The 17,471-nt window shown below is 46.3% G+C and overlaps 1 protein-coding gene across 1 annotated transcript in view; it reads right to left on the bottom strand.

The window, feature by feature from the left end:
* Positions 1–9,421: 9,421 nt before the first annotated feature.
* GPR20 (G protein-coupled receptor 20) overlaps positions 9,422–17,471 on the bottom strand; it is a 29,375-nt gene continuing 21,325 nt past the window's right edge. Inside the window, exon 3 of the mRNA XM_065831816.2 lies at positions 9,422–13,534. Coding sequence (XP_065687888.1) covers positions 12,461–13,513 — 1,053 coding nt within the window. The 5' untranslated portion in view covers positions 13,514–13,534 and the 3' untranslated portion in view covers positions 9,422–12,460. The remainder of the gene's footprint in view (positions 13,535–17,471) is intronic.

Raw genomic sequence — 17,471 nt, 5'->3', positions numbered from 1 at the left:
GAAAGGGTTGTGAAACACTGGAATAGGTTGCTCAGGCAAACAGTGGCATCACCATCCCTGAAGGTATTTAAAAGATGTCTCGATGAGGCTCTTAGGGATATGGTTTAGTGCTAGAGTTAGGTTATGGTTGGACTTGATGGTCTTAAGGGTCTCTTTCAACAAAAAAGATTCTGTGGTCCTATGACCTGTCTGCCCAGCTTGGGCCCCTCATCTCACCGGTGAAATGTAGGTCAAAATCCTACTTCCCATTCAGTGCTCTGGGACCAGGCACAGACCTGGCCCACTCTTAGGGCACAGAGGGGATATGTCCTGATGGCACGAGTGACAATCTCACTTTGGCTTACAGGAACGAGCCAGAAAATAGCAACAGATTGAGCCATTCCTTGCTCCTGCATTTCATCTGGCAGGATTGATCTTCGGAGAAAGGGGTCAGAGCTGATGAATGATGCAGGAAAAATTAATTGTATATGTTAATAATAATCAATACATTATATTTTATATGTATTCCATCTGGGAAGAACTGGGAAGGAAGGAAGGAAAGAAGGAAGGAAGGAAGGAAGGAAGGAAGGAAGGAAGGAAGGAAGGAAGGAAGGAAGGAAGGAAGGAAGGAAGGAAGGAAGGAAGGAAGGAAGGAAGGAAGGAAGGAAGGAAGGAAGGCCCAGGGCAAATGGTGTAGTGCCCAGAACAGGTCAAATGCCAATGCTGCCTGATGCTGAGCATCCTATGTTCCTGCAGCAGGCAGAAGGGATGAGCCGCTTCTTAGGATGAGGTCCAAGTCTAAACAGAGCCAGTAGGATATTTACACCTGTGTCCTAGCAGCTTTATCTTATCTCCAGTTGCTGGGAAGACCTCAGGCAGGCAGTTTCCTGTCATTTTATGCACTGCTGACTGGGAAAAGAGGCCTCCCTGGAGATCCATTAAAACATATTTAATCTGTAAAGATTTTTCCTGATAGTGGTGGAAAATAATTGCACCTTGCCATGTATGAAAAAGAAATTTTGTTCTTGAAGGGACTGGAGACAGAATAAAGGGATCCCCTTCCCCTTTGGGCTTGGATTACAAAGCTAACCCTCCCAAAATTTCTGTTGTGCTTTTTGATCTGCTCGTGTCATCTCGTAGTGTACACGCTGCTGGCTGCTCTCCCACCACAAACATGGCTCATGGGATGGGGAAACTCCACAGACCCCTTGAGATGACCCTTGGATGTGGTGTAAATAAGTTTGTGACATCTTTCACTAGCAAACACATTCAGGGATTGTTCCTCAGTTTCCCCTCTCCCTTTCACCCCACACTTCCTTGCTGTACCTGGGGTCTCTCTCTTGTTTCCCTGTCTCTTCGGGATTTGTACCTTCATGGTAAGGATCTGCAAGTCCTCTTCCCAGTCACAATGAAGCATTCCTTTCTCTCTTCACACGCGCTCACACACGAACACATCATTGCACAGACTTGTCTCTTTTGCATTTATGTTGCATTTGTTTTCACTGCTTCTTAGGGCGTTTATGTCCTTGAGTGTTCAGCTGGGTGCTCTGCTCTCTCAGACCCCAGGGTAGGGTATCAAGAGTGCTTTTTCCTACCAAGTCAGTGGAACTGCAAATGAGAAGAACTTCCAGAAACAGCCCAGAACAGACATCAAACCCTTTGCTGAAATCCTCCCTGGCTGCTAGTGGGTACTGGATTGGGGTTTGAGTGATCTCTGACTCGTATCACATAGCAGTAATACTCTTGGCAGAACCAATTGATTTTTCTTGCCCCACCGCCCCCCAGGAACTTGCAGGGCAAACAGCTGCTCTATTGATCGTGGATGTTAAGTTGCAAATATAACAGCACATCCGCATCCTCTGTCCTGGCAGCTGCTGCAGAGACATCATGCAGAGAACATCCTTCCCCTCCTCCAGTCCTCATGGACTTGGAAGAGCTACACACGTGGCTGCCGAATGCAGAGTATGTGGGCTTTGCTAAGCAGGTTTGGCCAGCGTAGGAGCTGAAAAGAAGCTAAAAATGTTAAGGATACATATTGGTGCTGGCAGACCTGGAGCTCTGGGTGGTGGGTAGAGAAGCACCATGGTCCTTTGGTCCTTGAGCATCAGCCGTGTCCCTCAGTCTGTCTGTATCCCCCCACTATCTGTCCCAGTGTAAAGGAGGGGTTTAACCTACCTTAAATCAATTCATGGTTCCCCATCCCCATATTTCTCTGGTGCCTCTACCTGAAAAAGGCAGCCGAAACATCCGAAGAAGTTCAGCAAATAACCACCAGAAAGCCTGATCCTGGAAGCATTCCTCATAAGAATAGATAGAGTAATTTAATTTTTTCTGAGTGCAGGAATGGAGTGTTGTTTACAAATACCTTTGCTGGGAGAAAAAAATCTGGCATCTAGGGATGCAGTAATCTGTTAGACAAAGATAGAGCAAAGATCCGTGGCTTGGAATGTAACCTGCAAAGACAAAGAAGGTGCTTTATCTTCTCTAAACCTCAAAGAGACATTAGAGCAGAACTGCAGGCTTTTCTGAGAATGAGGCTCCAGTTTAAATGGGTTGGTACTGGGATGACTGGTTGAGGCTTTCTTGTCTCTATTAGGTGTGCTGTTAGTCCTGCTGGCTATAAAACCTTGGGAAACAGCATGGTTTTTGTGCCTGGTTTGGTATTGCATGGGTTAATACACCCTACATCAGCTTGCTGAAACCTCTGCAGGCCAGGTAAAGTGCTAGCAGTGGCAGAACTGTTAGGATTGTATAGCTAAACCGCCCAATAGTTTGCTTTAATTATGACAATACCAATCTGTTTGCTTTATGCACTGTTTGTTGTAAGATGAAGCATGGTTACCAAAATTATCATGTAGACTAGTCTGTATATAATAGCAGGCCAAGAGGTTAGAAGAGGAAGGGTTTCCGGGTTGGGTAGGAGGCACAAAGTAAAGCTACCAGATAAACAAGCCATAACTTCTGTCAAGAACCTATCAACAGATTCCCACCACACGCACTACGAATGGGCAGCTGTGCAGAGAAGCCTGTCTGAACCGGCGTCGTGAACGCCGCCGTGTTTTCCAAGTCATGTTGGCAGAATGGCATTTCCAACTCTAAATAACATCAATCAAGAGAGGCCTCCCCTGGGAAGTCGGGGTTTGGGCAGTCTACGAGCTCTCCAAAACGTCAGGGGGTTGGATACTGGGCTTTGGTCTAGGCTTCTGTCTTTTGAGCTTCACGGATGAATTTATAGGGGTCCTTCTCTGGCTGGAGAGATGCCACCTGTGAGATCAAAGGAAGGATGAGCCGATGGCTGGGCTCTGGCCCAAGGCTTTCATGCCATGCCCTACTCCATCATGGGCTTCCCCTGGGCAAGTCTCTTGGGGGAATCTGTTTAACTGGCCTGAGGAATCTCCACTTTTCTCCATCTGTAGACACAAACAAGCACTTTTAGGCCTGTTTTAGAGGCCGCTTTTGGAGGAAAAGGAAGTAAAGCTGCTCTGAGTAAAAGCTTGGCTGTTATTTTGCTCTTGGGTGCTCCAGACACACAGAGGGAGTTTTGTTTGATTGCTTTAAGGTCATGTCAGAAAACTCCTGTTAGGGTCTGCTGAGAGATGAAAGAGAAGTCAAGGTGTCTTCTGCAAGGGAGAGAGGCAAAGCCTTCAGGGCATCACCAATAATACCTCTTTTGGGGATGCAGCTCAGACTAGTACTTGCTCTTTGGCTGTTCCTACTGAGAAGAGCAAAGGTGACATGGTTGGAGAACATACGTTTGGATCAGAGCTCTTGGACTGATATTTTGACAAAATCAAACCCATTCTGGCAAATCTAGACATTCACGGAGTGTTGTTTGTCTCTACATGCCTGTCTGAGGGTCAGCTGGTTCTCGAATATATTTCCCACCATGACCCACGTGAGAACAAAACTCTGGATCGCATTGGCCCACTGAGGCATGGCACTGCAGCCCATTTTGACCTCTACCCGCATTTATCTTTCAATGAGCAGTTTCGAGACAGTTCACCAAGAAGCTCTTCAGAAGTGACCCCTTTCCCTCCTTACAAGAGATCTACATGCTGTACCACATCTGCTTGATCACATCTTGTAGTCAAGAGCAGAGCACTCAAGGAAAATCAGCTCTTCACGTTCCATTCAACCCTTTTTACAGCAGCTGCAAGTCAGATGCGTTACCTGAGACAACTGGACTGAGTGGGGCTGGAAGGAGACAGGTAAAGAGATTTCTTTTTCCAGCTCAAACTGAGACAAAAGGATGCAACAAGAGTGACACATAACATGCTCGTCCACATTATCCCTTTGTTTCTTCTCTCCTTGTGGTCCTAAGCACGTTTCATTTCGTTTTTGAGGGTTGCTGCCAAGATGGGCTTATATTGTCAAGTCAATGAGGAAAGCAGACCAGCAAGGGCTGCCAGTTGTTTAATTTCCTGCTATTAATGGAGTTTAAACTAAACATCTATGGTAAGTGTTTCCCTTTGCTTTTCTGCGGCCCAGTGTTGACAGGTGGTGGACAGCAGTCTGTCCTTCCCAGTATGAAGACTTGGGTTGGTTAAGGCAAATAGAAGAAGGGGAACGGAGCTTGGGAGAGGGCTACTCACCTCCTTGCTGGGATGGCAGAAGCTCATTGAGATTGCCATGAAGTGACCAAGGAATTTCTACTACACATAAACTCAACTTTATTTCATCTGACAGACTCTTTCTTGTTGCAAATTCAGCTGGAAAGGAGAATCTCGGTCCTGAGTGGGGCTCCTAGTTCTGTAATACATAGAGGCATGAAGGAAAAGCAAAATCACTTGTATTCAAACTCAAACTCATACTTCAATGAATTTAATCTCTGATGCTATGGTCAAGCATCCTGAGGAAGGATAGTTTCATGAAATAAGATCTTGATATCATGTCATCACTGTAAGATTATAAAATACTCTGAGAATCTCACATCTCTGCCAGGAAAGTTTTGGTGCTTTTTGCACCATCTGCTGAGTTTACAGGAGGGACAGAGCCAGCTCTAAGTAAAGCTAGTTCTTTGCCCAGGGTTAGGGATTCTGCTGCGCCAATGTCCTCTTCTCAGCTTGGTACGTCACTGTTGTGTAGTTGATTATATGGACAGTCAGCAGTCAGAAGAGGAAAACATCAGCCTGTGTGTCCCAGAGAGCAGCAGGCTCACAGCTATACACCCTGTGATGGCAAACAAACCCAGAATGGCAGGACTTGGGACTTCTCTTCAGATAGGGTCTGGAGACCTTGGAACATAAAGGGACAGGATCCTGCAGTAAAGGGAATGGGGATGGAGCAGATTGGGGTCATGAGGAAAAGGAATTGCATGTGGGAAAGAAGGGATCAAAGAGATGGGGAGTGAGTATTACAGTGGGTATTCCCTCCTGCATCCCTGTTAGGTCCCCGTAGCTGACCAGTACCCACTACGAAGCACTGCAGTGAAGTACTCAGTCATTTCTTGTGCTTGGGGACATGCTGCAATATCCCAGTTTGCCTGGGTGCCCTGCAGATCGTGGGACGTATGCTGCGATGTGACATTTCAGGTGGCACCATCTAGCATAAGCATCACCCAGGACTTCCTGAGATGATCTTACTCACAGAATCACAGAATGTCCTGGGGTGGAAGGGACCCACAAGGATCTTCGAGTCCAACTCCTGTCCCTGTATGTGACAACTCCACAGTTCACATCGTGTGTCTGAGAACATTGTCCAGTCTCTTCTTGAACACTGTCAGGCTTGAGACCGTGTCACCTCCCTGGGGAAACTGTTCCAGTGCTCCACCGCTCTCTAGGTGAAGAATATTTTCCTAATGTCCGACCTGAACCTCCCCTGGCACATCTTCTGCCATTCCCTTGGGTTCTGCCATTGGTCACCAAAAAGAAGACATCAGTGCCTGCCCCTCCTCCTCCCCTTGTGAGGAATCTGTAACAATCACGAGGTCTCCCCTCAGTCTCCTTCAGGCTGAACAAACCCGGTGACTTTAACCACTTCTCATATAGCTTCCTCTTCAAACCCTTCACCAACTTCATAGCCTCTTCTGGACACTCTCCAGTAGCTTTATATCCTTTTCATCCTGGCATCACGTAGCCAACATACACAATGCTACTGACCCATGAGCACACAACCACACCACATCCTTTCCTGCACCCCTGAGCACACAACCACACCACGTCCTTTCCTGCACCCCTGCACCCTCTTTGCAAGGGTGGTTGGATGAAGGGCCTCTTCCTCTTCCTGTGACCTTCCTGTTTTCTAGCCCCAGACCACAAAAGCTCAGCTGGTTGTGGGGAGATCACTTTTGTCCCTTTCATGGGCCTCACCATGGGAAGGGGATAAAGTGCTTTGCTTTTAGGCTTTTTCTTCCTAAAATGGGAGTCTTCCAGCTCTGATCCAAGCACTGGAATCCTCCCCAGAGCTTCTGTTTTGGGACTAATGATGCCCAGAAGGGGAAAAACAAGCCAAGCTCTCACTTGTTTTTCTGTGTCATCCTTTGCTGGATATCAGGTCCCTATGTTCCCTGGCCACTTTCCCCTGTATTAGCTTACTCGTCCTTGTTCTCACCATCCCTCCGTCAGTGGAGCTTCACTTGTTTAACCCATTGACTCCCTCTCCTTTTCTTCCTCTGTTATTACTTCCTCTAGGTCTGATTCTGCAACATCTTCCTCATCTTCCACCACCATGGAGCAGCTGTGGGGATCAGACCTGCCTTCTCCTCCCAAATCCTTGCCCAGATCCACTCCTGCCCTCACCTGGAAGGACGCATCCAACAGGTACAGAACAAGCAAGGTGTCAGATCTGTGTTTATTCAGTACTAATGCAGATGGGTTGTGCTGATAGCCCTAACACGGGCAATCCCAATTTCCTCAGCCTTTCCGCAAGCCAAGCCTGCTAGCAGTAATTATTAATGCTGATTAGACTGACTAATGAGACTTGTGCACACATCTGAAGGGGCAGCAAACCCCAGAGGGACAAGGAAGGAAGAAATTGCCTTTGCACAGAGCTCTGCTGTTTCCTCTTTGCAGTTGTCAAGAGGGTTGTGGAGGGAGGGCAGAGCTCGCTCAGAGCCCAGGAGGAAGCCAGCCTGGCAGATAACCCCATGTGCGGAGCCAAGGGCTCCTTTTCTGGTGCAGAACTGGAGATTTTTGGCTTTGCTGGGCCCAGAGAAGTTTGCAGTATGACTGAGGGCTGGTTATTCTGCACCTCTGCCTCGCTGCAGGTTTCTGGACTGTAATAAACGTCTTGCAAAGACTGAAGCGCTTTGAAACATTGGCTGTGCTTCATGCAACACATTTAAAACACAGCAGGGAGAGAAAAAGGTTAAACTTTATTCCTGGATACCCATTACCTGGCACGCCAAAAACTACAGACATCTGTGTGTTGTGACTCGGGCAGGCGAGCACATGATTAGCAGGGATTTCTTGTCCCAGCAACCACTGAGACCCCAAGAAAAACATGTGAGATTTTTCACAGTATTTTTTTTCCTTTCTAGCCTCTGGGCTGCTGGTAAAAGAGGATATTTCTAATTCACTTTATAGGATTTTAGATTCACAAGAGAACCACAGCACATCAAAGAGGAGTGAATGCTGTAATTCCCCCGAAAGGTCAGGGCTTTTTACAGAGCTCTTTATTGCTGTTAAGCTCTTTAGGGAATGCTGTATTCTGTCTACCGCAGACTTGGTAGTCGTAGTATCATATGCAATGCTCATCCATCCCTATTACTATTCCAGCCTCTAGGTAATGACCCAGATCCTCAAAGGCTGTTAAGTGCCTGATTTCATTTGAAACCATTGGGAATTTGTCATCTAAATCTTTAAATACTCTGCATAAAAGCCTGCCCTGAAAAAGCTGACTTGTATGTGCTTTACCTTAGCAATTCTTGCATGTATTTAGTGATGCATGGAGTTACTCATATTGCCACTGGAGGCTTCCCTGTTGTGCCATGCGTGGCTTTGGTTGTGACGTTCTCATCAGAGAAAGAGCAGGTTGGGGTAGGAACAGGACTGTTGTGATCCTTGTTGGTCATCGCTAAAGGGCAACCCAAGAGACACCCTGAGAAGAAGGATGGTGAAGTTTGAGGGGCAAGAGACCTCACCCCAACCTCCAGAAACACAGAGAACCAAGAGAGGCTCCGGCAGCAGTGAGGACTGGGAAGTGGAAGGTGCCCACCAAAACTGTGACATTGGAAGAGTTTCTGACGACAGCTGAATTTTTTGGCACTGATTTTCAACACTGTGCTCCGAGCACAAAGGGCTGACTTTAAATAGGACAGAAATTTAGCAGGTGCTGCACCCTGAGGTAAAGCAAGATGTGTAAACAATACGGATTAAACAGAGAGCAGAAAATGTCAGTGAAATTAGGCTAGTTTGTGAATGATTTAGCCTCTTTCTAATTTTTGGATACTGTGTTCTTGCTAAGAGACCAGACTCTGCTTTAGAGCTGGTATAAAATGAAGAAGGACAACTGAAATCCCTGGATAAGGCAATAGGCAATATCAAATAAAGAGATTTTTCCATTCTCGGGTGACCTTTATGGGGAGTGAATAATACATTGACAGTAAAGGGAATTCAAACTACTACAAGTTACATTTACAGCAGAAAGACAGAGCTCCAACTGAGGCCCTGTTTAGAAATTCAAAAATCTAAGCAAATAATCTTAGAGATTTTTTACTGACCTCAAAGGAGCAACTGCACTGAGGAAGATGTTAAGACATTTCTGTATATGGCAAAAATACTGTTGATAGCAAAAGAAAGGGAGATGTGAAGTTGTAACTTGTTGGAACAAAGAAACTAAAATAAGATATGCATGGAGCTTGCACTTTCCCTCCTGTTTCTCTGAAGCAGCCCTGGCAAAAGACAGGACCGTTAACAACTCTGTATACCTGACACGCATTTTCATTATAAACAGCTTAGATGGCGTAGAAAGTTCTGAGAGTGTGTTGTGGGTTGGTGGGCATGAGTTTTTGGGGTTTGCAGGGAAGTGCAAACCTTTGAAGCATAGAATATTTTTCTCCAAATGAGGTGCTGGTGGGAAAGGGTGGCAGAAATAAGAAGTGGCGAGCTTGGCCGAGAAGTCACAGAATCACAGAATCGACTGGGTTGGAAAAGACCTCAGAGACCATCCAGTCCAACCCTTGGGCCAACTCCAGTCCATTGACCAGATCATGGCACTAAGTGCCATGGCCAATCTCAGTTTAAAAACCTCCAGGGCCGATGAGTCCAGCACCTCCCTGGGCAGCCATTCCAATGCCTGACCACTCTCTCTGCAAAGAATTGCTTGCTAATCTCCAGCCTCAATTTCCCCTGGCAGAGCTGAAGCCCATGGCCCCTTGTCCTATTACTGACTGCCTGGGAGAAGAGCCCAATCCCCACCTGGCTAGAACTGCCCTTCAGGTAGTTCTAGAGAGTGCTGAGCTCACCTCTAAGCCTCCTCTTCTCCAGACTAAACAAGCCCAGCTCCCTCAGCCTCTCCCCATAGGGCTTGTGTTCGAGTCCCTTCCCCAGTCTTGTTGCTCTTCTCTGGACCCGCTCCAGCACTTCAATCTCTTTCCTGAACTGAGGGGTCCAGAAGTCAGAGCATAATCCATGTGGGCTGGTCCATCATTTAACAGAGGGCAGCCAGGGAGGTGGTGTTGGTTGGTAGGTGCCTACCTCAGTGATTTACAGATGAATAAGGGAAGAGATGAGCCAGATAGAAAACACAGCACAGTTGGGCCTTGACAAGGCTCCGCACGTTCATGACCATGTCTAGAATTGGAAACAATGACCAGCACAAGAGTCTTGCATCCCATAGGTAGTGCCACAGTGTTGGTGGCCCTCAACACAACCTCTTGTAAGGAGAATCCTCTCCAAAGCAATAGAGCGCCCAGTGAAAGGACACTAAGTCAGCTCTGTTGCTTGGGAAAGCCTCAAAGATGTCACAATACCCAGCAATGGCAATTACTGTGCCCCAGGACAATGAAGAGCCAGAGTTAATGGACCAGCTGCCGCTGACAGCATCATGCTGATGTTCTGGGTGAGACCTGTAGGTCCCTGCACCAGCTGACTGACACTGCCCATTTGTAGATTTCAGATACATAATTTTATTTCAGTCATGGGACTCAGCCACCCAAACAAGAACAAGTGCTCTGGGATACTTGAGGCTGGGGCCATTGGGACAGTACCTGACTTGCAGGAGAACCAGAGACTCATGCAGTGGGAGCTTGAGGTGTGGTGACACCCCATCATGCCTACCATGGCACTAGGCACTGGTCTGTTGGCAACTAAGTCCTTCCCTTGGGGGACTGATGCTGGATGAAGATGCATTAAAATGTCTCTGTGTGCGGGTGGTGTCTGGGGTCCTGCTAAACCCTGAAGATCTAGGCAATGTGGAGACCTCGGTCACTCAACTGGGACTTTTCTTCCGTGAGCTGGATCACTCTCCATGGACTCCACTGTCTGGAACAGGAACTGGGACAGCCAGTGCTCCTAGAGACAACTATACTCATAGAATCACAGAATCATTTCAGTTGGAAGAGACCTTCAGGATCATCCAGTCCAACCATAACCTGTTTCTAGCACTAACCCATGTCCCTAAGAACCTCGTCTAAATGCCTTTTAAACCCCTCCAGGGATGGTGACTCCACCACTGCCCTGGGCAGCCTGTTCCAATCCCTGACAACTCATATAGATCCCTGTATTGCGATGATGGTGACTCCTGAATTTGTATTGCCATTGGATTGATCAGAAAAACAGTGGAAAAAAATGATACATCTGCAAGAGGCAAACTCTTGCAAATTCCATTGCAAGAGGTGGTTTGAAGTATTGCTTATGTCATGTTCCTGTGAAATGGAGATGGCTGTCCCATGGTCAGACCTCGGGGAAGCAGAGTAGAATCACAGAATCATTTTAGTTGGAAGAGGCCCTCGGGATTGTTGAGTCCAACCATTAACCCAACACTGGCACTAACCCATGTCCCTAAGAACCTCATCTATGCATCTTTTAAACACCTCCACGGACGGTGACTCCACCACTGCCCTGGGCAGCCTGTTCCAGTGCCCAACAACCCTTTCTGTGAAGAAATGTTTCCTAATATCCAGTCTAAAACTTCCCTGTCACAACTTGAAGCCATTTCCTTTGGTCTTATCACTTGTTACTTGGGAGAAGAAACCAACCCTCTCCATCCTCCAACCTCCTTTCAGGCAGTTGTAGAGAGTGGTGTACTCTAGGATGCCCTAGCTTGGACCACGCGTAACTAAAACCTGCCATTCTGGATGGTAACACCAGGGAGTGCCAGGAAAAGCTATTCAATAGGCTTGCTGCACTCATAGTAACCTTCCAGCTGGAGGGGCAGTAGGCCTGTGAGTGAGGAGCCATGGAGCAATAACAACAGTTATTGCAGTTCATGAGGCAGATTTTACTGTTTTCCTAGGATATTATTTTCTATTTGCATTGCTTAATTGGTACAATGTAATGTAAAACATCTACCTACCACTGTGGACAGAATTTTGTGGCAATCCTTAGCCTCACATACCTTTTAAACATGGGTCTTAAATCATCCTAGTGACTTTGTACTAGGGTGAATTTCAAACTAGATGCCTGAGAAGGATTCTTTTTCTGTCCTTGGAGGCATCGGCATTTAAGGGACTGAGTGGATGGATTGATAATGGGAATTAGGACAGCAAGCCCTGATTTTACAACATGCCAGGAAGAAAAAGCAAACAAGAGCAATATAGCATCGTAGTCTGGTTCTGTTTTTTATCTTGGCCATTCTTCAGGGAGAGAGAGCACAACAGCAGAGTTTGCTGGAAAGCATGTTCATTTTCACAGCTTTTTTATATGCTCATCTGCAGTTTAGGAGATTTAGCAATCCAAATGAAGGTGGAACATATTTTTAACCTCTCCCCGAGCCCAGACAATGTGTATGAAAACATATACACCCACATGTATTTTTTTCTTATAGCTGAAATAGTGACAGGAGACTTTACTGCTTGACTTCATCTTCTCTTCCCTGAGAAGCTCCAGACTTTTTCAGAAACAAATGAGTATTTACTAGTGAAAGGTGGGTTAGAATACTTTCTTTCCCACTCCATTGGCCTCTATCGTCTTAGTAGTGAACAGCTCTGGAAACGTCCCTCTTATCCTTTGCTCTTAAGCACATGCTCAAGGCTCAAAATCTTTAATAGAAAACAGATTTCTTGCTAAGTCATCCTAGGAGCATCACATTACGATGTCAAACACAAAAAGAAAACCACAGTAAAGAATTTGTTGCTAGCAAAATGTCTGTATTAAAATACAAAGAAAACTTTCCTGTTGGGAACAGTAATTAAAAGACTGTCTTTTGTATTGGTACTAACAGCATTGCAAGTTCAATTTGCCAAACAGACCATAGGGTTCCACCTCTGTCATTCTGAACCTCGGCCTAAAAACCAAAGAGGTCAAAGAATAGTACTATGCATCCTAGAAATATTCCAGCATCATTACACTGGCTTACTGCAGCTTGTCCCCTCAGATGCGGGTTATATCTGGACAGTGCTTGGTGATGGCAAGCTCACAGGCCTTGCTATTGTGTTTGAGAAGGCGATGATTGCGTTGGAGTTCTTATTTGTACCCAGGATGTCCACACTGCTTTGCTGTTGCTCGGTTTTCCTGAAGATGTTTTTCATGGTTGACTGGAAGTTATTGGTGACGAAGCAGTAGACGATGGGGTCCATGCAGCTGTTGAGGCTACTCAGAGTCACTGTCACATGGTAGACAAGGAGGCTGACGTTGTGGGGCATGTCTGGGTTGATGGCGATCGCTACCTGTCGCACGTGAAAAGGAGTGAAGCAGATCATGAAGATGATGAGAACGGTGATAAGGAGTTGCACAGCCCTCATTCTCCTCTCCCGACTCTGGTGCATGAGGCTGGGCTTGGACAGGGCACACATAATCCTGGTGGTGAAGAAGATGATTATGATGAGAGGGAAGAAGTACTCGCAGACCATCAGGACCAGAATCTTGGAGAGGCAGCACGTGGCAAACTGTATAGCTGTGGTCAGGATGGAGAAAGTCACCACAGTGGCAAAGATCCAGATGAAGACACAGATGCCCTTGGCACAGGTGGGATTCCTCCATTTACGTGAGGCCTCCACCTGTACGATTGCCAGGTAGCGGTCAACGCAGATGCACGTCAAGAAGAGAATGCTGCAGTACATGTTCACAAAATAGCCAAAGATGTGAACCAGGGAACAATTCAGGCAGTCCCCTGCACTGTAGAACATGATGATCCGGACAGGCAAGGAAAAGCCCACCAAGAGATCAGTAACAATCAAGTTGATGGTGTAAATAACAGAGGTGGTTTTTGTCTTAGTACGGAAGCAGAAGACGTACAGCGCCAAGCTGTTCAACACGACACCCACCAGGAAAATGATGGTGTTGACCACCATCAGGGCAATCCACAGGCTGTAAAATTCTGCATACAGTTCATTATCAGGGTGGATGAACTTGGAAAACAAGTAGATGTTGGAGCTGGGTTGCTGGGTGGAGTTGATAGAGTCAAGGGCTGGCAGCTGGGTTGAGGAGGTCGGCATGGTCACTGACTTACCGGTGATCTGCAAGAAAACAAACAGAGATATATTGATGTCAGCATTCCTTAGGGCTTAAAATCACCTAAGAACATCTTAACCAATGTATTTGTACATCCTCAGTAGTTATATATATTGCTGTACTCTCTGAGTGTCTCATCTGCCACTATGGGATTACATTAATTGTTAGGAAATTACCTGAATGTTTTGGAGAAGACACACACAATCCCCACATCAAGTTTCTCTTTCTCTACCCTGTGCAAAAGTGGTGTTAAGGCCTGAACAAGAACAGAGATGTGAACCATGCTGAGGGCAGTTAAGGATAAGGGAAATTCGGGGGACCTACACACGGTCATGTTTGGGGCAGCCGCATGGCAAATGGCCCAGAGAAGTAGATGGGGTTGCTGAAGCCAAGCAGGGTGTGTTGGTGCTCATGGAGGGCACAGGCCATTTTCTCCTGTGGCAGGGAGGGCTAGGCCAATATAAGGCTCCTACGAAGTCTGTTTTCCTGAACATGGTGCTTATTCTTTTGAGTCCTTCCTCCATTGGAGCAGCTTCTTCCCAGCTGGAGTCTCTTCCTGCCCTGCCATGGGAGCAGGATAGTGCTGGCAGCCAGAAGACGTTTGCCCAGCCTTTTGGCACAATCAGAGCCCCAGCATCTGACTCCTAAAATATCACATCCCTTCCCTTGGCCAGGTGATCCCATTAGAGAGTTACATGCAGTAGCATTTTCAGGAACTGTAAGACTTTCCTGAAGTCAAAGGATGGCTGAATTTCCAGAAAAGCACAAGCAGGTTGTATGACATCTTCTAGAGACCTGCACTCACTGCAACAGCAGTTGGGAGATTTCAAACCAAGGGTGTCAGCCGCTACTCCTGCCAGGATTTGACAGTTTAATTTGCAAATCACTCCTGACTTATACACTATTTTAAACTGATTTGTGTATTAAAAAGGTATCTGTAAAAAAAGCCCAATATATACAGAGACTTGTCTGGTTTCAATAAAAATAAATGGTTGAAAAATGTCTGGAATATCTCAAAGCGCCCGGGCAGGACTTCGAGGTTAAAAAAAAATCAGCTTGAATCAGCAGAGAATGATGCTGAAAGACTTGAGTTATGAGCGTTTGAAATTGCTGCTACCAAAGAGCCAAGTGTGGAAGTGTAGGAGACGAGGAGCTGCAAACACGTCTTGCAGAGCTCCCAGGAAACGCGATGCGCCCAGGCTGCGTGTCTCAATGAGGGAGGCTTGAGCTGCTGAAGGACTCTGGAGATCCAGGTGCTCCAAGCATGCCCCATCCTCTGGCAGCTGTCTTTCTGCCTGCACTAATCCTTTTTGCTGTTTATGGGGATCGGGAGGATGGCCTGAAGGTGTCTCATTGCCTGTGAGACGCTTCAAGCTGTTGGAGGAAGCTATCTAGGTCAGAAGACTTCCAGTGCGAAGTGGGTCCTCAGGAGAGTTCCTGCTGGCCAAAAGCAAGTCTTTTGCAGGCACAGTCCCAGCTGGGTCCAGAGAACATCACAGCAGCTCTGAGCCTGCCTGATAAGTGCCAAAGACATTTCCTGCCCAGCCACCAAACTTGTTGGGCTAATGAACTACAAATCCCTGCTAGCCGTAATTCTCAAGCTCTTGAACTCCTCTGCGCCTCCTGACAAAAGCAGAAGGCTTCCAGCTCTCTGGAATAAAGATCTGGGGAATCGAGATTTGGGAGAAGAGATTCCCAAGTCTCTGTGCATTCACTGGATGCAGCACTTCTGATACATCTCACCCGTGCTGAGCAGAGGGGAAGGATCAGTTCCATCAACTTGCTGGCAATGCTCCTCCTAAGGCAACCCAGAATGTTGTTGGCCACCTTTCTCACAAGCGTGCGTTGCCGGCTCATGTGCAACTTGGTGTTCACCAGGAGCCCCAAGTCCTCTGAAGAGCCACTTTCCATCTGTTTGGCTTCAGGTTGTACTCATGCATTCTTCCCATCGTTGTAAAGCCTCTGCTGGATCCTCTCCTGTCCTTTAAGGTTCCCCTGAATAGAGCACTCCCAAACTGGACACCCCACCAGTGATGAATTGGTAGAGGTAATAGCTTCTCTCCATCTGCTGACCATGAACCTTCTGATGTGTCACAGTATGTACTTTGCCTTGTCTGCAATAAGTGCACACTGCTTGCTGCTTCTCTTTCAGCCCAAGATCCACCATAACACCCGTGTCCTTTTCAGCAGAGCAGTTCCCAGCCTGTACTGGTGAATAGGGTCATACGATATGGCCAGGCTGCCTTCTGTGGAGGACTGAGTGACCTAAGTGTGGGTGCTTTCCTGCTTCTTCTCACTTTGGAGAGGTCTAGGAATGAAGTATGTTTGGTAAATGATCAACATTCAAGATCCAGTGTCCTCATGGGATTTTGCGGTCTAGTCATGGTTACTCTATATGGTTCATTCAAGCCAGGAGAGCTCAAAGCAGAACATTTGTTGGGTAAAAGCAGAGATTAGGTTTGAGAATTTAGAATATTTTCCCTCTGGAAATTCTCGGTGAAGTGACTTTGCCATCATGATGGAGCTTAGGTCGGTAGGCCTGGAGCCTGGTGGTGGCTCTAGTTTCTTCTTGCCTCTCATCTATTCTATGGAAGCGGTGTGAAAGAAAAAGATGTTCTTTAATATCCTTGAACTTGGAATGATGTTTATAATGAAATGGCAATTTGTTCTGTTTAGGTAGCCACTCGAGCTCAAGTAGTTGAATTATCCATTGGAATGATCAGTGTTCAACCATAAAGCCCTCCTTAGATCAAACCCAGTGCCAGATTATGCTGCAGGTCTGCAATTCCAAAGCCTGGGATCACACCATCTGTAATGTCCCAAAGAACTGTTTGGCAAAGAGGAGCAATCCTAATTTCTGTCCACTTTTATGCCTGGACCATCTCCAGCAGCAACCGGACCTTGGAATATCTTGTGTTTCAGGAATGACCAGATTACCTCACCCTGCACTGTACTCTGGTGGCAGCCAAAGTAGCACACATGTTCATATTATTTTGTCTGGGTCTGGATGAGCCTGCAGACTCCTGGGAGAGATTCTTGTCTCTTTACATTTGTGCCAAGAACGTGATCAACGAATAACAGGAAAAAATGGACCCAAGACTGGCTGAAAGTAGTGGAATTGCAAAGTCTGGCACCTGAGAAAGATGCATGAAGAGGATGCAGAATGCTGGCCCACTTTCTAATGATTTTCTAATATTCTCACCATCTGATCTCTGTTTGTTTGTATCACTCTTTAATTACAAAAACAAACTGAAATGAGCAGATGCCTGGATCTGCTCCCAGATTCTCTTTGCAGATGCTTTCAAGAGGAGCACTACATAAGTCACTGCACCAGTGAGAACCAACAAATAAAGACTTGGTTGCCCCTTGAATGCAGTGTAAGCTTTTATATCTGTATTCGTTCAGGTAGTCGACCAAGAGGACAAGACAAAATCAGCCATGCCACCCCTTAGCATGCCCTGGAGTGTATTGAGTTGTGTATGAATTTGTCTTCTTTTTGTAATTCTAATGTATTGGTTGTTTTCTCTGATTTTACATCTCGTTAGTAGCTTGCCTCTGAGAGATTTTTCTTCAGGCTCAGATCCTTTATCATGAACACCAGATATTCATCTTATATTTTTCCTTTCCTTCCTCAGTGAAATCAGTAACTCAAAATGCGTTCAGACGTTCCTCATCCTCACAATGTTACTGAGGCACTTTACAGACTAATAGAAGAAGGATCCCCTGAGTACAGTCCATATACAGAAATTAAAATCGTCAGCATTTACAGTGTGATGGCTTACACAGTCACCTCTTCCACTGAGCCCCACGGGCAGTGAATTAAACTTCAGCTATAGTAAACAGCTAAAAACTAGGTAGCATTTTGTTTGTCAGATTGATTATGTAAGGGAGGAGCTGAATTAAAGTTTGTGGCTTTTCCCAGTCCATCACTGCCCTGTGTGA

Source organism: Patagioenas fasciata, chromosome 2 (genome assembly GCF_037038585.1).
Source record: "Patagioenas fasciata isolate bPatFas1 chromosome 2, bPatFas1.hap1, whole genome shotgun sequence".
NCBI classification, from domain to species: domain Eukaryota; kingdom Metazoa; phylum Chordata; class Aves; order Columbiformes; family Columbidae; genus Patagioenas; species Patagioenas fasciata.
Note: the sequence above shows the minus strand (reverse complement) of the source record. Positions and strands in the feature narration are given on the sequence as shown.